This window comes from Macaca nemestrina, chromosome 5 (genome assembly GCF_043159975.1).
Source record: "Macaca nemestrina isolate mMacNem1 chromosome 5, mMacNem.hap1, whole genome shotgun sequence".
Classification (NCBI taxonomy): Eukaryota; Metazoa; Chordata; class Mammalia; order Primates; family Cercopithecidae; genus Macaca; species Macaca nemestrina.
In genome coordinates, this window is record NC_092129.1 from 146536220 (window position 1) to 146558012 (window position 21793).

At 47.7% G+C, this 21793-nt stretch overlaps 2 protein-coding genes across 8 annotated transcripts in view; both read right to left on the reverse strand.

Annotated features, from left to right (window-relative positions):
* The window catches only part of LOC105474519 (patatin like phospholipase domain containing 1), a 73213-nt gene extending 69386 nt beyond the window's left edge, over positions 1 to 3827 (reverse strand). For both annotated transcript variants that reach the window (XM_011729260.3, XM_071097146.1), the window contains exon 1: positions 3422 to 3827. The gene's annotated coding sequence lies outside the window, so the exon portion shown is untranslated. The remainder of the gene's footprint in view (positions 1 to 3421) is intronic.
* Positions 3828 to 14137: 10310 nt separating this feature from the next.
* LOC105474515 (bromodomain and PHD finger containing 3) overlaps positions 14138 to 21793 on the reverse strand; it is a 35345-nt gene continuing 27689 nt past the window's right edge. For 4 of the 6 annotated variants that reach the window (XM_011729248.3, XM_011729246.3, XM_011729245.3 and 1 more), the window contains exons 11-13: positions 21536 to 21633; positions 17852 to 18006; positions 14138 to 16484 (exon numbers count right to left, since the gene is read on the reverse strand). In XM_011729248.3, coding sequence (XP_011727550.1) covers positions 16301 to 16484; positions 17852 to 18006; positions 21536 to 21633 — 437 coding nt within the window. In that variant the 3' untranslated portion in view covers positions 14138 to 16300. Of the gene's footprint in view, positions 16485 to 17851; positions 18007 to 21535; positions 21634 to 21793 lie in introns of those variants that run through there. The other 2 variants (XM_071097147.1, XR_011623786.1) reach the window with 2 other exon arrangements.

Sequence of the window (21793 nt, forward strand, 5' to 3'; positions counted from 1 at the left end):
TGACTCGAAGCTGGGTGGGAAGGCGTCTAGTTTCTTATGCGTAAAGGACCTTCCTGTTGTCTCTGAAATCATACCAAGTAGATCACCACTGTTTCAGCAGAGGCTTGAATTACATTGATAATGACAATTTATCAGTATCATATAACTAATGTAATTGATTGGTAGGAGGAATTAAGAACACGGGATCTGGCCAGGCACGGTGGCTCACACCTGTAATTCCAGGCCAAGGTGGGTGGATCACTTGAGTTCAAGAGTTCAAGATCGACCTGGACAACATGGCCAGGCAACATGTAAAAATACAAAAATTAGCTGGGCGTGGTGGTGGACGCACCTGTAATCCCAGCTACTTGGGAGGCTGAGATGGGAGAATTGTTTGAACCTGGGAGGCGGAGGGTGCAGTGAACCAATGATTGTACCACTGCACTCCAGCCTGGGTGACAGAGAAAGACCTTGTCAAAAAAAAAAAAAAAAAAATCTAAAACTGTGGGATCTGTTTAAACCCTGGCTCTGCTCCCTGCTACTTGTTATCCTCATCTGTGCAGCAGGGGTGATACCAGCCCCCACCCCTCTGTTTCTGAGAAGTAGATGAGCACATATGTGCACAGAGACCTGCCTGCAGTGTTGTGAGGACTCACAAAATGTTGGCTAGATATCCTAATCTTTCTCATGTTTGTTGGCAAACAAAAACAGGCTGAGATGGCCCTGTGCCATTGGTATTTCTGTGTGTGGAATAACAAGACAGTATAAAGCTGAAAAGCAGGTCCTTCCTTGACTAATTGCATTTCAGCAGCCGCTGGGAGGCAGTGTGGAGGGGCGGGGCGAGGAGTGAGACTGTGTGGGGAGTCAGGGGGCCTGGATTTCCTCCTCAGCCAATGAGGCCAAGGCCAAATCAGGATGTCCCTGAGCCCCTGTTTGCCCACCTGTAACGTGGGGATGATGGTTCCTGCCAGGTACCCACAAGGCTGTTGTGAGGACCAAATGAGGAAATGCTCCTTGAAGGTAAATGACAATGCCCCAGAAGAGCAGATGCAGCTCCCCCATGCTGAGTGCCCACTACTGTGTGCTGGGCACAGGGGCAGAGCCACCCACCCCTCCCCGCAGCAGTGCCCGGAAGACAGGACCAGCATCCAGATAGTCAGAGTTGAGACAGAGTTTAAGGGCCTGCCAGGCATAACTCCCTTGCCAGGAATGGAAATAAAGGAAAATCTTGAGTTCTTTCAAGGGAAATTCCAGGCACCTAGCTAGTCCTGAGAGTAAATGAACACAATAAGCAAGAAGGTAATAATAGCTTTTTTAAGAAAATAGCCAAGGAAGTTAGTCACAAAATACTTGGTTCCCTATTGAAACTTAAGATAACATCTTAATGTACGTTTCTGAGTTGTTTTTCAGAAACCCAGGCCCCCCACAGTGGAAAATGCCATCCACTGGCACGGAGACTTCAGTTGGGAGCCGAGGACTGAACTCAGACCACCATTCTTTGTTCAACATTTCTTCCTGAGGGGCCTGGAGGAAGTCACGCCCACAGTCCAGAGCTCAACATTCCTTTCTGCTGACCCCAGGTTTTTAGACAAAGCTTTGCCTCCTTAACCAATCACAAATCAGAGGGTCTTTGAATTCACCTATGACCTGCAGGCCCCGCTTCAAGATGTCCCACCCTTTTAGGTCAAACCGATACACAGCCTCCACGAATTGATTTATGACTTTGCCTGTAACCTCTGCCTCCCTGCCTTTAAAAACCCTTACCTGTGAGCCACTGAGGAGTTCAGGACTTAAGCATGAGCTGCCTGACTCTCATTCCTTGGTGCCCTGCAGTAAATGCCTCGCTTTCTCTCGCTGCAAATCCCAATGTCAGTGCTTGGCTTTGCTGCACCTGGTGGGCAGACCCAAGTTTGGCAACAGAGTCTGTGGGAGAAAGTGCTGTCAGAGGAACATGCCTGAGCAGCCAGATTATAGAAGAAAGAAGTGTCATTATGGTTAAGTCTGTGAGCAGATTTGAGGAGAAGGTAATGAGTGGCACCAGCATCTCCCCTTCTAGGGTGTTATCTGACAGATGTGTTATCTGACAGATGTGCTACTCATGCCTTCTGCACCTGAGGTCAGGGATGCTCACACAGAATGGGTTGTAACTGCGTAAGGTCGGAAGCCCCCTCTACATCCACCAAATAGAGGGTAAGTTGAATATGCAGATAATAAACAGAATAAGGAAAGGCTCTTTATGAACTGATACAGAAAGACTACCAATAAATACTAAGTTAAAAAAACACACACAAAAAAACCTCAGTGCCAAACAGTACATATAGGATGCCACTTTTTTTTTTTTTTCTTGGTCTAAAAAATGGGGAAGAATATCTATGGAATATACTCATTTATATATGAATAGAATATTCTAAAGCTAGTTGCAAGAAACGAGTACCGTTAGTTTTCTCTAGGAAGGAAAACTGGGAAATAGGAGGAGGAGGATTATCACTGTATATCCTTTTGTACCCTTTGATTTTGAGACCATGTAAATGCAATATCTAAAAGAGAGAGAGGAAGGAGGAGGAGGAGAAAGAGGAAGTGGAAGAGGAAGGGAGAGAAAGAAACACTGTGCATGGGCTCTAGAATCAGATGGACTTGTGAATTCCAGCTCCACTACTTCCCAGCTGTGTGACCTTGCCCAAGCTACTCAACCTCTCTGGGGCTCAATCTGTGCAGGAAAGGGGCATGACAATTACATAATGCCTCCAACCCTCGTGGACTGTTGGGAGATTGAGACTAATGAGTTTAAAGCTCTTAGCTGGAAATGGTTGCTATAGATGTTTAGTCAGCCCTGGCTTCCCACTCTCCAGGCTGGCTTCCAAACTTCCTGGAGGGCACATACAATTCATCTTTTCCTTTCCCATGCAATGCCCCAGGCGCCAGCTCATGGCAGTCCTTATGCCTGCAGGATACCACATCAAAGCAGAGTTGGGGGAGGTGAGTATCTTGAGTCAAAAGCAATACCAGCCCCCAGGCTTCCTCCCAAAGCAAAGCCCCCTGCAGACTAGCTGCTGGGCTCTCTGGTAGTAGGGTCCTGCTCTACTGAACCCCACATCCCTTCATCCTGGGCGGCACCTCCTTCCTCAGATGAAAATAGCAATTCTCAAACACAAGTGTGCATCTGAATTTCTGGTGCAGGGCCAATTCCTGGGCCCACCCCAGGACTTCGTTTTGCCCACTGAGTTCTCAAAGATGGAGCTCTTGCCACCTCTCGGGCAGTAGGTCCTACACCCTTTACAATCCACATCTCTCCCCACTTACGCACTGGTTCCCAAACATGTCCAAATCTTTCCTCCCTCACTCTTCATGCTTCTGATTTTGCAGATCTCTCCTTCAAGAATCTTCTCACCATCCCCTACCATGTATTCATGCACATTTTCCCAATTGCCTATACAATGCTTACCTTGATAGAAGCAGCTCAATCATCTCCTCCTCCAGGACGCCCTCTGATGTGGGCTGCCCTCCAATGTGGGCTCCCCTCTGGCTGATTTTGTGTCTGTCATAGCCTCTTCATAGCTTGCTCGAATTAGAATTATCATTGACAACAATGAAAGCTTGGACTAGTGAGTGCATGAATGTGAGTGGTTTATTAACATTGGCCCTCATCTGCCTCACACCCACAAGAGGTAAGTGTTATTGTCCCTTTTCATAGAGAAAGAAGCTGAGTCTGAGGGATGTCAGAGGGTTTGCCCAGGGCATAGCACATAGGGGATGGGTTGGGATTTGTCTGCCTTTACCTGTTTTTTTGTTTGGTTGGTTGGTTTTGTGTGTGTGTGTGTGTGTTACTGTGCCCACTTTTGAGACTAAACACTCTCTAGAGTGGTGGTCAGCTTATTTTTCTCTCTTTCAGGGCCAGGCAAAGTCTAATCCCTCAGTTAATACTAACTTGAATTCTCGAGATGGGGGTGTTCATAAGAAAGTTGTCTGGCAGTGACTGGGGACGCTGAGCAGGGAGGATTGCTTGAGCCTAGGAGTTTGAGACCAGCCAAGGCAACATAGCAAGACCCTGTCTCTATAAAAAATATAGCTGGGCATGGCGGCGAGCAGCTGCAGTCCTAGCTATTTGGCAGGCTGAGGCAAGAGGATCGCTTGAGTCCAGGAGTTTGAGGCTACAGTGAGCCATGATTGCACCACTGCTCTCCTGCCTGGGTGACAGAGCAAGACTCTGATCAAAAAAAAAAAAAAAGGAAAAAAAGAAGGAAAGAAAAGGAAGGGAGGGAGGGAGGGAGTAGGGGGGAAGAGAGAGAGAGAGAGAGAGAAAGGAAGGAAGGAAAGAAGGAAGGAAGGAAGGAAGAGAAAGAGAGAAAGGAAGAAAAAGAAAAGAAAAAGTAAGAGATGCTGGGTAGAGACAATTCCTGAGGAGTCTTTGTGGAGGTGGGGGTGGCTCGAAGGGATGTAGGTGGGAGAGGAACATCATCACTGAGAGAAAAGATGGTGCAGTACAAACAGGACAGGATGGATGTCATTCTGACCCTGAGGCACTCATGGAATTAAGGGAATTTGCTGAAAATAGGGAGGCACAGGGCCAGGGGGAGCAAACACTATCTTTCCTTTTCTTCTAAGCATCTCAGGAAGTTCCTGTGAAAAACCTACATGTCCACACCCCCATGTGCAGCTGCGCCCTGCTATCTATACACAAAGTTATGCATCGCAGAATCGACTGCAAAAGGCTGGAGCCCACTCAGTGTCTATCAATAGGGAACGGGTTAAATTGACCACAAGATTTTCATATGACGATGGAACACTCTCCAGCCAAGAAAGGAGGAGGAAGTCCTCACTGCTCTGATATGGAATAGTCACCAAGACATATTTTAAGTAAAACAATGCAGCATGCATAACCAGGGAAATGAAAACTAAAACCACAGTGAGTTACAATTTCACACAAAACCATCTACAAAATTAAAAAGCTGATAATTGCAGGTGTTGGTGGGAAGTGGAGCCAGAGGAATGCTCAAACTACTAGCGGGTGTGTGAATGGTTATAACCACTTTTTAAAACTTTGGCATTATCTACTGAAGTTGACAATGTACTTTCTCAGTGACCTTGCAAATGCCCTAGAGAAGTTCTTACCCAACCCCCACCCCCCAACATTCCCCCCAACACACACCAGAAGAAACAATTAAGAACATTTGTACCAGCTCTGTTCCTAGAAGCCCAAAATTGAAAGCAACCCAATGTCCTAAAATAGTCCAGTGAGGCCAAGCACAGTGGCTCATGCCTGTAATCCCAGCAGGCATAAGCCACCCTTTGGGAGGCTGAGGCAGGAGGACTATTGAGGCTGAGAGTTCAAGGCCAGCCTTCTCTATAAAATAAGTGAGACCTCCTCTCTATAAAATAAGTTTTACAAATTAGCCAGGTGTGGTGGCTCATGCTTGTAGTCCCAGCTAATTGGGAGGCTGAGGTAGGAGGATCGTTTGAGCCCTGGAGGTTGAGGCTGCAGTGAGCCATGATTGCACCACTGCATTCCAGACTGGGCAACAGAGTGAGACCCTGTCTCAAAAAATAAATTAGAAAACAATAATAATTATTATTAATAAACAGTCCAATGAAGATAATCATAGTATCCCCGTGCAATGGAATTCTATACAAGAGTGAAAAATGAACTAACTCCAGACATGCATATCAGTACACTGAACTTCAGAACTATAATTATGGGTGAAATAAAAGCAAGCTGTAGAAAACTGTTCATAATCCAAAAAAGTGAGGCGGTATACCATATTAATGTGTTATATATATTTATGTCTGTTACATATAATGTTTATTACATTTATTTAGTATAAAAATATAGTATATTTATTGTAATCTATTATAAACAAGCAGTAGGATTATAAAGAAACAAAAAGCGCAGGATAAGCGTAAGATTCATGGTAGTATTTAGGGGAAGAGGAGGTGGGCCTGGAGAGAGGTACATGGTTTCAAAAGCCCAGCTTCTTTATCTAGAACAGGGCGTGGGTACCCATGCTGGCCTATTGTATTGTGAATGTTTTTAAAATGTATATATATTCTATACTATTTTTGTATCTACTCGATATTTAATTTTAAAATTTTAAATGAGGCCTAGAACAGTATAAAAAGTACGCTACCATTTGTATAGAGAAAGGGGACATGCACATCATTCATGTGCATAAAGTATCTCTGGAAAGTTACACATGCAACTGGTGAAATTGGTTTCCTCTGGGGAGGAGAACTGGGAGGCTGGGGACAAGGAGGGACAATAAATCAATTGAACTTAAAAATCACAAAATTTAAAGAGAAGGAGATAGGGGAAGGAGGAAGAAAAGGGAAGGTAGAGGGGAGAGGCCAAGTCCTGGTCCCGGGAGGGACAGGGAGCAGAAAAAGGAGGACTGGCGAGGCTCTGGCTATCAAAACCTGTGTGTATGCCACAGGCACGAGTGGAGCCAGAAGCCTGAGGGCCCGCCCAGGAAAGCCTGTGTCCTCCTCACACAACTCAGGCCTAGACCCAGAGGATGCTCTTTCTTGCACCTGAGGATGGGGCCGGCTTCAAACAGTTGCCCAGCCTGACCCTGGCTCTGCAGTCTTGTTTCCAGAGCTCTGCTTCCAAACGAGGCTCCCTTGGGTCTTTTTCCCTGGCCCTGCCTTCTTATCTCCAACCTTCACCCCACCTGTGATCCGAGCGATTCCTTTGAAGTTGCTTCAGAGTCTTCTGAGCCTTCATCCTTGATGGCTGAAATGTGCGTCTGTGGCACCAAGGTCAGCCAGCCGCAAGTAGGCCCTTTTCATCTCCTTTTAAACCTTCCCCTCAAGGACTCAGTGTCCTTGCTGTATTGCCTTATCGAAACCTGCTCACACATCCTTTGTTCACACTGGGATACCAGTCACTTAAAGGAAAACAGGCCCACTCTAACCAGGGTCACTGCCATGTCCCCAAGGATCATGCCCTTGAGAGGTAAAAGCATGAAGCACTAAGGGTAGAATTTTGGGCATCAGCCAGTAGACAAGGACACAATGGGTGCGATGCGCAGGGGTCCTTTCTGCGCCACCGGTAAGTATAACACCTCAGGACACAGGCTGGGGTCTGTATTCAAAAATGGGTCCCTCAGGCCTGGCACAGTGGCTCACGCCTGTAATCCCAGCACTTTGGGAAGCCAAGGCCAGTGAATCCCTTGAGCCCAGGAGTTCGTGACCAGCCTGGGCAACATGGCAAAACCCCATCTCTACAAAAAATACCATATTAGTCTAGTCGGGCATGGTGGTGCACACACCTGTGGTCCCAGCTATTTGGGAGGCTGAGTGGGGAGAATCGCTTGAGCCCCACGAGGCACAGGTTGCAGTGATCTGTGATCGAGCCACTGCACTCCAGCCTGGGCAACAGAGTGAGACCCTATCTCAAGAAAACAAAAACAGAAAATAAAAAAGCAACCCTCGAGCAGAAGTGGGTCCTCAGAGCCCAATGGCAGTGACGGGGAGGATGAGGTGGGAACGGTTGTGTTGCTCTGAACTAAAAAGGACTGTCCAGTGTGACCCTATTTCCCAAACAGCCCATGCAGGGATCTGGGTGGCACCATAGTACGGAAGTGGGTGCTAAGAGAAGCCCGGGCTGCACAGCCAGGTGCATTCATGCCCTGGCATCCAGGACAGGATCAGCAGCGAATCCACTCCAGGGAGCTCTCCCCGCTCACCATCCTCTTAATCAGGATTCCCCAGTTGAAAAGCACCTTGGCAGTTCATAACTCTCCCTCTAAAGCCAGAAAGTACTATAAAGGAAAACAGAGGCCTTGCTGCACAGTGGAGCTTAATGGAAGTCACTCAACAAGCGGGTCTGGAGCAAACGCCACAGGCCGGCAGTACTGTGTGTTGGCACAGATGTGGAGCAACTACACTCTGATATGGCTTGGATATGTGTCCCCACCTAAATCTCATGTTGAATTTTAATTCCCAGTGTTGGAGGAAGGGCCGGGTGGGAGGTGATTGGATCATGACTCAGATCTGGTTGTTTTTTGTTTTTTTTTTCTGAGACAGAGTCTCGCTCTGTCGCCCAGGCTGGAGTACAGGGGCATGATCTCGGCTCGCTGCAAGCTCCGCCTCCTGGGTTCATGCCATTCTCCTGCCTCAGCCTCTGGAGTAGCTGGGACTGCAGGCACTTGCCACAGCACTTGGCTAATTTTTTGTATTTTTAGTAGAGACAGGGTTTCACCATATTAGCCAGGATGGTCTCGGTCTCCTGACCTCGTGATCCGCCCGCCTCGGCCTCCCAAAGTGCTGGGATTACAGGCGTGAGCCACCGTGGCCGGCCAGATCTGGTTGTTTTAGAGTGTGTAGCACCTCCCACTTTGCTCCCTTCCTCCTGCTCTGGCCACATAAGATGTGCCTGCTTCGCCTTCCCCTTCAGCTATGATTCTACGTTTCCTGAGGCCTCCCCAGCCATGCTTCCTATACAGTCTGCAGAACCATGAGCCAATTAAACCTCTTTTTTTCTTTATATAAATTACCAAGTCTCAGGTATGTATTTATAGCTGGGAGAGATCAGACTAATACAGGTGGGGAGCTGTGCAAGATCAGATGAATACAGGAGGGAATGTAAATTGAACACCAAATGGGAAACTGGCAGAATCCACTAAAGCTAAACATATATCTGCCCCGTGACCTAGTAATTCCATTCCTGGGACATACAAGCACTTATGTCCATCAAATGACATGTACAAGAATGTTCACAGCAGTGTTATTTATAACAGCCCTAAACCAGAAATAACCCAGTGCCCATCAGCAGGAGAATGGATACACAAACTGTAGTGTGTTTGGATGATGGACTATTACTCAGCAACAACAAAAAGCAAACTATAGCTACATGCAAAACAGGGTGGAGCTCAGAGCTACAATGTTAAATGAAAGAAGCCAGACACAAAAGAGCACAAGCTGTGCGATTCCATTAATGTGAAGTTCAAGAACAAGCAACACTAACTCAGGACAATGCAAGTCTGGATGGTAGTTACACTTGCAGAGGGGGTCCTGACTGGGCGGGGTCATGAGGAACCTTCTGGGGCACTGGAAACATTCTGTATTTTGGTCTGGGTCCCAGTTTCATGGGTGGGTACACATATAAACACTCATAGAGATTAAACTTAAGATTTGTGTGCCAGAGTTACTATATGTAAAACTATATCTAAAACATGCAAATACTCAAAGTTCCGGCTCTGTTCCTCCTGCTCCCGACCTGACTACTCCACTAACTGGTCCTGCCCTCGGAAGCATGTTGTATCTGCTGTGGAGTGATCTTCGTTCCTGATGCTGATGGCTGTACCCGAAAGCAGAGGTGGGAACTTCTCAATCAAGAGGAGAATTATATGGCCATATGGTAGCTTCCTCACTCATTAGGTGTTTGTACATGGGGCAGAATTCGGTCTAGGACTGAATTCCATGGAAATTGACCCGAGAGAGCAAAGTTGTCAGGATGAAGATATGTAGCTCCCATCTAATTTCAAATGCTATGGAGACTAGCAATATTTTAACAAAACAGAGGAACAAACAGGCAATGCTTGGTTTGGGCCAATCCACAATCCACAGCAAGCGAGAAAAAGCCAGACTTAGGCTGAGGAGGTGTGGGGAGGACTTGCATTCCCGTTGTACCATGAACTTCCACAGTGATGTCAGAGAGCTAACAGACTTCTCAACTACCCAGTACAAGAAACTAAAATACATGCTCTACCTAGAAAAAACAAGAGACCATTAAAATGGTAATTTCTGCGTGGTCAGAATAAGGGTAGTTCTTAATTTCTCCTTTGCACTTAAAAATTTTCCCACATTACATACAAAAACTCCCACAAATTTCATAATCTTTCATGACCAGCTTAGATAAAATCGCTTTCAGGTGTCACCTGGGACTGTGAAGCTGGAGGGAAGGGGTCTACCCCTGGGTCCTTATGTGACACTCCCTGCCCATGAGGAACCATCAACGTTGCATCCCCAGTATGGCTTCTGCATCCCCCAAAGGGACCAATACCAGGCAGAAAGGAAGAGGAAGGGATTGAGACACGGCTTCAGGAGTTCAACTGAATCCACCCTCTTCCAACCAGCCTTACGGGTGTCAAGCAAAGGACACAAAATGTTTTCGGAAACAGCACCACAGCCCTTCTGAAATTTGGGGACAATTAGCTTTTTTGACTCTATGTAGCCTGTGATGGGGGTAGAGCTCAGTAGTAGAGTGTTTGACCGCGTGTAGCCTGGGAGTTCTGGCCTTATTATTAAAGTTGAAGAGAATACGTATGTATAGGTACACACACACACACGTACGTATCCCCGATTACCTTCTGCCACCCTCGAAGGGAAAGGGCAGACAGAAGGTCACCCCAGGTGCCAGTGAAATGGGAAAAGTTCCCTTATCCCCCTCGCTGGGCATGCGATGGGGTTGTGGCTCGCTTCTTTGGTGCCCCGTAGCTCCAACCCCTAGCGGGAGCATGCAGACAGGCAGGTCATGGGGAGCGTGGGCTCCGACCCCACTGCAGCGTCTAAGGTTTGAGTGTTTACAGCTCCGGAAGCCCCAGTGGGTGTATGTTACAGTGTGCTCTTCCAGTTTAACCACCTGCAGACAGTTTGTGTTAATCAGCTCAATTAGACCCTCTGCCTTATCACAAGGACAGAGGGCTTTCAGTATCCTGGGTTCTTGCCTTGGTGTGGCAGAAAAATAGGATCACCTGTGGGCTTGCTTGGATGATGGGTGCAAGGTTTTATTGAGTGGAGGTAGCTCTAATGAGGTGAATGGGGAGGCCAGAAGGAGGATGAAGTGGGAAGGTGGTGTTCCCCTGGAACTGGGCTGCCCGGCAGCTGGACTCCGACCGCCCCCCGCCAAATTCCACGTCATCGTGCAGGGGATAGCCTGTCGGCATCTGCTGGTGCCTTTCGGTGTGTTCTTCCACTCCTCTGGACTTCCAGCCGCCTGTGTGTGTGTGCCCAATAGGGTCTCGCGGGTTGTATAGGCCCAGGGTCGGGAGCGTGGTGGGTCAGAGTGGTCTTGGAAAATGCAACATTTGGGCTCAAAAACAAGAGCGCCTGTCCTCACCTAGGTCCGTGGGCCAGGTCTGAAGGTCGCGCCCTCACCAGGGGCCCGGCCCTTCTCTCCCCAGCACTTCCCTGCCGCTCTCCCCTATCACCAGGGTGGAGCCAGCACTCCCCTCCAGCTCTAGCCCAGCACGTATCTCCCTGGCACTTCTTCCTCACCACAGAGTAAGAAACTTCTGCCCCACCTTTTGGAGAAACCACTTCCGTCCTCCAAAGACCTCCTTCCCTCATCCCAGCTTCAGGAGAGGCCAGAAGGCTGCAGCCAGCAGGACTAGAGACCTGCACACTTACTGCCCTACTGCAGACACTGTGGGAGGCCTGCAGACTCGGGGTAGTCAAGGCCCACACCCTCCATCTCTCCTTCAGCACTGCTCCGATCTTGGCAGTCTTGCCACTAGCCCCTGCTCTTCTCTCAAAGTGAAGCTCAGAGTCTAGCCAGGTCAGGAGAGCCCATCTGAACACCGGCACATTCACACTCAGGTGCTAATGGCATCTAATACATTAATGGAAGCAGCCAAGCTGACCAGGGATTTTGGCAAATGCTTTCAATGATTTTTTTAAACTTGTTAGGAGAATGGGATTCTCTATTCCAAGAGTCAGAGTGTCTCCAACACACGTCCCAATATCACGGTATCATTTTAGACTTGAGTTCATGAATTTCAATCACAACATTGATAACATTTATTAAGGACACTTTTGCCTACTTCGAGTAATATGTAAGTCTGTGGACAGCAGGAAGGGCTGGGTGCTGAGTTCTGGTCCAGCCTTGCCTTTTCCTGTTTGTGATGCCGAGCACATCTGACCTGCCTCTCCCTTCCATCTGTGGCATGAGGGCTTGACATTCCCTGTGAGGCCCTCCCTGGAGAACAGACCCCTCAAAAGGTGCTGTCTCTCCCTCTCCCCAATCCCAGACTTTAAATGTAAGGGGTTTTCCTCAGGTCTGTCCTTCGCCTTCCTTGCTGTCCTTGGCCATTCTTCTAACTGCCCAGGTGGTCTCCAGTGTGCCCACATTTCTGTCATCTGCTCCCATCTTTCTCTTGAACTCTGGGCTCAACTCTCATCTGCTTGCTGGAGGTTTTTCTTAGATGTCCCATAGACAACACAAACTCATCAAAAAACTATACTTTCTCCTCCCTTCAAAACCCACAGTGATCCCTCCAGCAGCCACCCAGTATCCTGTCTCAACACTCCTGCTTTTTAACTTTGAGTTTAGTTAGTTGCCAAGCTCCAGTCAAGTCTCTGCCCTGTTCAGATCTTTCAATGAATGCTGCTACCTGCCATATATGAATGGCACCCACCTTGCCCTGTCTTCGGGATCCTTTATTACATCAGTCTCAGAGAGGCCCAGGGTCACACAGTGAGTGACAGTGACAGGGCTTTTAAGCCCAATATACTGCTCGCCACCTCAGCGGCTTCCAGTCACATGGGAGGTCAGCTAGTCACTGGAGCTGGAATATACACAATCCCTCTCTTGACTTTGCCTCCGCTTCTTAGCCTCACGTGCTAAAATCCTACCCATCTGGCCACTTTTATTTCTAAAATGTTTTATAGAATGAGCTTGTAATTTCACCCTAAATATTTTGTAAATATTTTGCAAATGTCTTTTTAATTCAACTTACAATTCATAAAGTCTTTCTTAACCCCATTTGTCAAGGCTTGAATTAATTGCTGCTTCTGAAAGCTTTCATTACTGCCCAACCAAACATGTCTCTCCTAAACGCTTCCACGTCTGAGACTCTCACGCTGGTCTTACGCGGAGTTATGTGAGATGTATCTTATAAATCAGGTTGTGAGTGTCTTAAGACCAGGGTGTCTTTGCAGCCCCAACACATAATACAAGGATTATCAGCACACCGGCCGTACTTTATCAGTTAGGCCAAAACGAGAACTTCGACACTTTTTTGACTTCAGTGACAAGGCTGTCAAAGGCCCCATCGAGGAAGTGATCAAGAGACCGCTGAGTCCTCAGCCACACCACTGAGACAAGCGTAGGAGCCAGGTAGGACCAGAATGGGATAGGAGTAGGGACAGGGGAAAAGCTATTCCATGCCCAGCAACTAAGCAGTTTGTCTCTGGGAACTCTCCTCTGCTTCTGCTTTTCAGGACATTCCCACCCAGAAATGCCAGAGCCACAGCCACTGAGAGACGAACACGATACAGAATAGGCCAGTGGAGTCTTGAAATGCTGTGGAGTCCATAAAGAAAGCCTTGGCCAGATCCTTGTCCCAGAATTCTGCCACAATTTCTCAGCTGGCTGACCTTGGTCTTTTTATTTTGCTAGTCTGTTCCCTTGTCTTTAAAATGAAGACCAGGTAGGCTCAAGGATGCCTTCCAGCTTTAAGAGGAGTGAGGCCTATATTCCCCTGTGTGTGTGTCCCAGCTACCCATCTATAGAATTAAAACAGCAGCAATGAAACAGGAGGTGTGCGCATCCTAGACTCTCGAGTTCAGCAAGCTTGGTAAGTAAGTGCCAGGTGTGTCCAAAGGGTCACTCTCCTTCTTAATGAGGAGCAGAGGCTCCTAAAGGAACATGGCCTCAGGGAAGGCGAGGCATGGGAAGGTAGGACAGACCTTCCAATAGCTACCAGAAGGTGCCAGCGCTGTGCAGGAGGGAAGCAAAGTCAGAGAACATCTTCACACTGCTCCCAGGGGTCCAAGAGATAGAGGCTGGGCATGGTGGCTCCCACTTATAATCCTAGCACTTTGGGAGGCCAAGGCGGGAGGATTGCTTGGGTCCAGGAGTTTGAGACCAGCCTGGGCAACACAGTGAGACTCCGTCTCTACTAAAAATGACAAACACAAAATAGCTGGGCATGGTGGCACGTGCCTGTAGTCCCAGCTACTGGGGAGGCTGAAGCAGGAGGATCTCTTGAGTCTAGGAAATTGAGGCTGCAGTGAGCTATGATCATGCCACTGCACTCCAGCCTGGGCAACAGAGACCCTGCCTCAAAAAAAAAAAAGATACAGCCCTCACTAGCTAGGAAACTGCAACAGCTAAACAACCCCATTCTTAATGGTCCTGGCCTGTTGAAGAGGTGGCTGTAGGGAACGGGAAGAGAAGGGTAGGGGGTAGGTCCCTACTGATTAAACACAACACAGCAACTACTGCCCATTAGAACATTTATTTCTCAGAGAGAAAATAAGTTTCAGACAGTCATATTATAGTAGGTAAAATTAACTTTTGTATTCTTTACAAGCATAGATTTTTCTCTGTTTATTACCTCTCTTATACCATCTGTTATAAACAATTCTAGAAAGCAAATAAAGTCACTTTCTACAATAAATAGAGCATCATGTGCTTCACAGCAGACGCGACAGAGACACATAGGCCCCATGCCACAGCAGGATCTGAGCCGTTTCCCATTCTAAAAGAGCATTTTAAAAAATGAGACTCAGAGAGAGAGACTAAAAGATTCAGAGATTGAAAAATAAAGAGAGACTAAGAAGAGAAAGTGTTGGGGGGAAGAGATAGACATAGAAAGAGAGGGAGAAAGTCCCAAGATCTTACAACACAGGTTTAGACAAAGGTCACAGAGTCCACAGCTGACCAACTACCTGGGGAGAGGGGAAGCACTGGCTCCTTTAAATCAACGACACTGTGTGGCCACACAATGGAGGACTCCAATAATGGAAACTATAGGCCTGAATAATTTAGAACAGTATTTTACAATTATATACACCATGTCCTTCCCTAGCCATATGCTGTATTGTTTTTATTATTATACAAAATCCAAAACCCCATCCTTTTAAGTTATAGTGTTTTGTTGGTTCCCTTTTAAACTCTGGCTCATGTCCCAAATGTATAAGAAGTTGTGGTGGTTGGTTGGTTGTATTTTTAAAAAGTCAAGTGTGTAAAAATGGCAGTGATCTCCCCAGTGACTTTGTTTTGTCCAAAACTCCCCTATGAAAAATTTAAAACAATTAAAAAGAATATCAGGTTAAAAATCAACATGGCAATCAGCAGCCTGCAACTGGCCCTGCGACTTTGGTGCTCAGGAGGTGAAAAGAAATGTCTAGAGAACAGACACTGAAGCCTCTGAAAGTTGTGTTGGTTTGTCAGTCAGCATTCCCCGTTCACAGTTTTTTTCCTTCCATTTTTGAGAAGGTGAAGGTGGGGAGGGGGTTGAAGAGAAAGAAGGAAGGAGGCAGAGAGTTTGAAATAAAAGTAATGCATTCCCTGAAGTTGGGAAGTAGGAGTAGCAGAGGCTAGGCAGGGCAGGGCAGAGCGCAGGCCAGGAAGATGTTTGGTGGCAGGCGCCATGCCATCCGGGTGGTGGAGAGTGAAGCTTAAGACTGCAATTGCAGAAAAAGTCCATGAGGAGAGAAGAGAGGAGAAAAGGGGGGAGAGGGCAGACCCCACTGACGGGCACAGCTCCATCCCAACCACCCTCGACGTCCACGTGGACAGATGGACACTCGCACACCCAGCCTGACAGGAGCCTACTCTGGAGGCTTGGACCACCTCGTGGCAGCAAAGGAAAACAAGAGGGGACCCGCCTTGATCCAGGGGGCACACTCGCAGAGCTGGGAAGTTGTGTCGACAGCAAAAGGGAAGGTCTGTGGGTGGGAGGTGATGTCCTGGGGGAGGGGGTCACAGGTTGTGGGCTGGCCTCTGTCTGGGCCCTGAGGAGCCTGGCAGAGACACCACCTGGCATAGCAGCTGGCCTCAAGGGGAATGAGACATTACAGAAAAGGACCAGTGTGATGACGGTTTCTGTCAGTTTGGCACAAGAGAAAAAGAAAAGGTGAGCAATGGGTACAGAAGATGGGACAGGGAAGAGGTGTGAGAATGGGCGATAAGCGGGAGAGACAGTGAGCTTGGGGAGATTCCCCTTGGGACCCTGGCATATCCACAGCATCTCTGGGATCAGTGTCAGAACCTCACCCGCCCTGAGGTGTAGTTAGTGGGAGCAGGATGGAGGGGGCCAGGCAGCCCCTCAAGAAGGAGCCTAGGACCTCTTGCCATCTGGGTGGGGTCCATCTCCTAAGTTGGGCCCAAGCCCCACAGCTCTTTCTACTTCTAACTGGTTCTTCAGTAAAAAATCCCCTGAGGGATCTTGGGTGGGAGTTTTTGGCACACAGCAGGCCTGCCAGGAGAACCATGCAATTGGTCAAAACTGGGGCCTTGCCCCTAGTGGGGAGGAAGCCCAGTCCCTGGCCTACCATAGAGGGGGAAGCTGCCGGCCATACATCTGGCAGGGGCAGAAGAGGATTCTCTGTGCCCTGCGGGACGGAGGCAGGGCAAGCAGATGCAGGCCCAACCCCGCCCTCACAGGTAGCTGGAAGTGACGAAGGAGTGGGGCCCCCGGACTCTGCTCAGGTGGATCATCGCACGGTCATAGGCCACCTGCACTGACTTGCGGATGCTGGTCTTGCGGCCTTCCAGCATCTTGAGCTTGTCCACGGTGTCTTCCACACCCAAGGGCAGGACTTTGTCCCTTGGAAGCCACTGCCTGAAATGCAAGCACAGTAAGAGGCTGGGCAGTAGTGGGTCTCACAGGGGGCTCCTGTGGCCCCACTTGGCCAGGACCAGCAAAACCAGGGAGAGGGTACAGGGCAGAGGGAAGTAAATTGGGAGACTCCATGCAGGAGGCCACCAAGAACCTAGCAGGTCAGGGCAGCAAGCAGGATATGCAGGAGTAGGGTGGGGGAATGGCATGAAATCAATTTTGCAGCTAGGTCCTTCTCTGGGCCCTCACTCTGTTTGGAGAGTTGTCAGGGTCCATAGGCTAAGAAAGGCCCACCTGCTGCCCTCTGGGGTCAGCTGAGCCACCCTGGGGGGCTCTGAGCCTCGCCTTGCCTTGGAGAATTAGGGGGCAATGGCTAGCAAGTACAGCTGATGCCAGGAACTGATAAACTCATCTGTAGTGGGGCCTGCACACTGTGTGTGTGTTTTTAAAACTTCCCAGGTGAATACAACATGTGGCTAAGAATACAGCCTTTGGAACAAGATCTTGTTTTGTATCTCAGTTCTGGCTACAGGATCTGGACTTTCTGAGCCTCAACTTCCTCATCTGCAAAATGGATTATGAGGGGATTAATGAAGACTTAAATGAGGATTAAAAGGGATCAGATATATAAAGCAATCTGCATAAGTACATGCAGTAAGCACTCAATGGCAGCTGCTATTATCACTATTTTTATTAGCTAGTTCTCCCTCCTCACTCTATAGAAGCTAAGGTGAAAGTACTCTCTTGCTGGTGCTAAGAGAAACCTTAAGTACTGTAAACCATAAATGAGCAAGTCTCCTGTAGTGGACACTCCACTGGCCAGAACCCCCCTCAGGATGGAAACATGCTTCCCAGAAGCTACTGGAAGTGTTGGAAGCCGACAGGCTCTCATCTGAGTCCCTCACTAGGAATCACCCTCCACCAAGGAAGCCTCTGGCCCAGGCCACACCCCTCCCTTGGGGCAGTGGCATTCAATTACTAGTTGGCACAGGGCAAAAAGGCACAGCCCCAATTCCTGACATCTCTATCTTGTTGAGCCACCCAGCTCCAGATGTGCCCAATGGATGAGGTGAGACAGCAAGTGGGCTGTATTGCAACTTCTGCCCACTGCTGCATCACTCCACTCCACAGCTCTCCTCAATAAGCCTCCTGATGCAAGTCTCGACCTCAGAGTGTTTCCCAGGGAATCTGATCTGCAACACCCCTCAGTTACTATTAACATGGCAAGTACAGGCCTGTTGCTGGCAAGTAATGCCTTCCCCTTCACCTGGGTGGAAACCAGGGTAACTGCATCCATGGCCCCTCTGTGTACCTCACTAGCACAGACCCCTGGCGTGCCCCTCAGCCCCCTCACAGCAGCACCCACTAACCAGGTGCGCTTGTTGTCAAAGAAGAGGACAAGGAAGAGCTTCTCTCCAGCCTCTGCCTGTTTCTGCTCTCCCAGCTTCAGCACGTCCAGCGGGGGGACAGGGATGGGAACGCCATTGTGCAGGAGGCCCTCCCGGGGCATCTTGGGATCGATGATCTGGAGGCAGAATAGAAGATGGGCACTCAGTGAGGGAGGCCAGGGTGAGCAGCACCCCTGCTGCAGGACCAACTGCTGAAGCACCTACATCAGGGGAGTATCAGGTCTGAGTGGGATATCTTTGATGTCCAGACCAGACAGGCAAACCTCTTCCTCCAATGTCCCTTAGGACAGAAGAGTACAGGTCACTTTTTTTTTCCTGTCAATTTCCCTTTAGTACCTTTGCAATTCACTTCAAATGCTCGGGGGCCTTCCCTAGGTACCACGGCTATGAAGAAGGCTCTGCATCAGGAAGGCCATCCAGTTGGTTCTAACAAGGTCTCTGGTTACCCACTACCTTTCTGTCTGACTACAATCCTTCCTGATACATGGACCAGGTATATTTGTGACACCTCCATGGTAAGATCAGAGAGGAGGCTCAGTGTATAGCTAGAGAATGAGCTTGGAGGTTGATGGAGAGGGGGATGATGTGGGTGGAAACAAGGGCCACTGGAGGCATTAATCCTTGAGGCAACAAGCTCCACAAGGGCAGCAGCTGGGCCCTTCTTCAGGTTTGCTTCTGGCATCCAGCCCCGCCTTGCCTGGCTCAGAGAAGGCGGGTGCTCAGCAAAATGCCCGGCAGCATCAACACAACAATCAAAATCCAGGTCTAGGGAGCACTTTCAAAGTTTCCAGAGCTCCTAATTATTCACACATCATCTCATTTCAATCTCTTGCTGATGCTGAGAAGTCTGCTGACAGGTGTTAGCTGACAGAGGAAAACACCAAGCACAGAAGCAGGATGTAGCTGGCTAAAATCACACTGGGACTAAACCCAGACAAGGCTTGGGCCTCCACAGCCCACTGCCTCCTACGCAGCCCCTGCTTCCAGAGCAGAGAGCTAATAGCTCTGGGAGCAAAGACTGGGAACTTACTGAGGAAGCAGCCTTCTCCAGAGACAGAGCAATCTTACTTCCCATATGCTGTCCCATTGGGCCCCTTCTCATAATAAACTGCTCTCATTATTTACCTTTGCACGTCTGCCAATTTCACGACATCCCTCTTAAGATAAGCAGCTGAAAGCAGTTGTTCTGGTTATGCGTTTACTCTAAGGAAGAACCACCTTACCCCACCCACCGGGTGTGTAATTTGATCAAAACTCTCTCTCCCAGGCTGTCTGTCCCTTCTGGGATTGAAAAGTCCTAACAAGAGCCACCATACAAGCCCTTGTAAGCTTCCTTGATTACCAAACAAGACAGTGAGGCTACTCTGATATGTTTCCTCTTGACTAAGGCATGCTGGCTCCTGCCTCGGAACCCAGGGTGCTTGCAGAGGGTAGATTGTGAAAAATTTCCCGAGGGCAAAAGCAAGGTGGATAAGTCTGCCATCTGAGGAGAGCTTTCATGTCCCAAAATAATAAATGGTCCATTCATTCAATGAATACTATGCAAATGTAAAACAGCATGGTAACAAAGCTTGTGATAAAACTTAACATAAGTGTACATACACTATTATTACAACTATAATATGAATATGTGAACAATAAATAGAAAGAACGATACAAAATGCTTGGAGTCAACACTAGAATGGTGGGGTTTGTGTTGTTTTTTTCCCCCTGTTTTTCCAAACTTCTATAATGCAGTATATTACTCTTACCCAAAAAAAAGAAAAAATGTTTAAAAGACAAGGAAAAAAACAGACAAGAGCCAGAAAAAATTAAAAACTTTATATCCACTATCTATGGATGCAAATACATACTGAAGAATGCATAGAAAAAAGACTAGGAGAGCATACACCAAAATAAAAACACAGGTTGTGTTCAGGTGGTGGCTGAATTTCTTTAATCATAACAGAAAATGTAGAGGGTAATTTAAAAAAAAAAAAGATGAATTTTAGGCTAGTGTTTTTGCATTGTGAGGTATTCTGTTTGTTTTTTAAATCCAAACCTGCACAGCTTAATCACTTCTTTAATGACTGAGCTGGGAGTCCTGCAGTTTCACCGCTGGCAAGGCAGAGAGCCCTGTGAAGGCAGGCAGCCCCAGGCCCTAACTCTTCAGTTGCTAGATCAGTATGAATTTTTCCCACCTGCTACTGCTAAGGAGGGAGTAGAGTAGGCAACATGGTTTCCAATATGGCTCCAACAAACTGTATTAATACAACCTCTTTGGACTATGATTTCCTTATCTGACCAAACAGGATCAGAATTCCTCCTCTCCTTATCTTAAAAGGCTGCTGTTAAAGTCACAGATATGAAGGGGCTGGGAGAAACCCAGAGTCCTGTATACATGTAAGAGCTTGGTGGGGTGGTTCCCAATCCTGGCTACAGATCCTTTAGGATGTTTTCTAAAAAATATTGATGCCTCAGTCTGGCCTCAGAGAGTCTAATTTGATAGTGCTGGGGTGCAGGTGACTTGACATGGGTATTGTTTTAAAATTTTCCCCAGATTATTCTGACATGCCTCAAAGGTTTAGTATCAGTGGTATCTTCCAGAGCCAGATGGACACTACCTCTCTAACTGAGACAGAGTTCAGCAATAACAATCAAGGTGGCAAAAATTGAATTTTTAGCTGCTGCTACTATGAAAGAAATGAAAAGTTTAGTTACTGCTGGTGTGAGTATAAACCAAAATGAACTTTCGGCAACTTGGCAACTTGTATCAGAATTCTGCATAGACTTTGCCCCAAGAAGGGACTCCTAAGAATTCACTTTAAGGAAATAATCATGGATGTGCACAAGGGTAAAGCTACAATGAAGTTTATTGCCAACTGTTTATCATAGTGAAAAATTCAAAACAATCTAAGTGACCAACTAGGGAATGGTTAAAATATGGTACATGCATACAACTGAAGACGATGCAATCATTAAAAGTGATGTTGACAAAGAATGTTTAATGGCATAAGATGTGCATGTTCATGATATGCTGTTAGGTGAAAGGGAGGCTAAAAGCAGTATGGTCTCATATATATGCATATTTATACATTTTCTATAAAAGAGTAAGTGGATATACACCCCAAATTATCCTTGAATAGACAGGACTGTGGATGATTTTGAACTCAGTGGCTCAGAACACAGGCTTTGACGTCACACATTTTAAGCCCTGGGCTCAAATTCCAACCCTGTCATTTATTAGCTGAATGACCACAAATAGTCAGTTTTCTTCCTTAGAAAATGGAATAATCATACTTTCCTCAGTATTTCAAGGACTTAGCGTGACAAATATTTAATAAAACGTCTAAGCATTATCAGTAGCTTTAAAGATTCTCTAAAATGGGCCCTGTTACTTTTATGCATAAGGAAATAAATAAATGCTATTAAATGCCATTAAAACTCTAAAAACCCTGGCCTTCATCTGCATACTTTTAGCCTATTTTTAGTGCCCCAAGCTGGGAGCCTTGCTAGTTTGACCCACTCAGGCTGGGGCAAAACCCCCCTCCCATCTACAGCTAAAGACATTCTGACTCCCACCATACTCTGCTGGCTTAATCCAATCAGATTAGCCCCCAAGGCAAGGCAGGGGAGGTAGGAGGGTGGCGTCTGGGGCAGACTCACCAAGGCAGGGTAGGAGGGGTAGCCTCGGCACTTGGCCCACACCAGCTCCAAGGGCTCCAGGTCTCCGCGGTCTTCAAAGGGCAGCAGGAGGCTTCTGCCTGGGGGGTGGGGGAGGGGAGGAGACAGCACCCAAAGGGGACTTGGAATGGTACCCAAAAGGCCTGCCTGTGGCCTCCATTTGACTGGGGCAACCCAGGAATGAGTCACAACATCCCCTCCACCCTTCCTTTTCCCTCTCCTTTCCTTAGAAGTTAGACT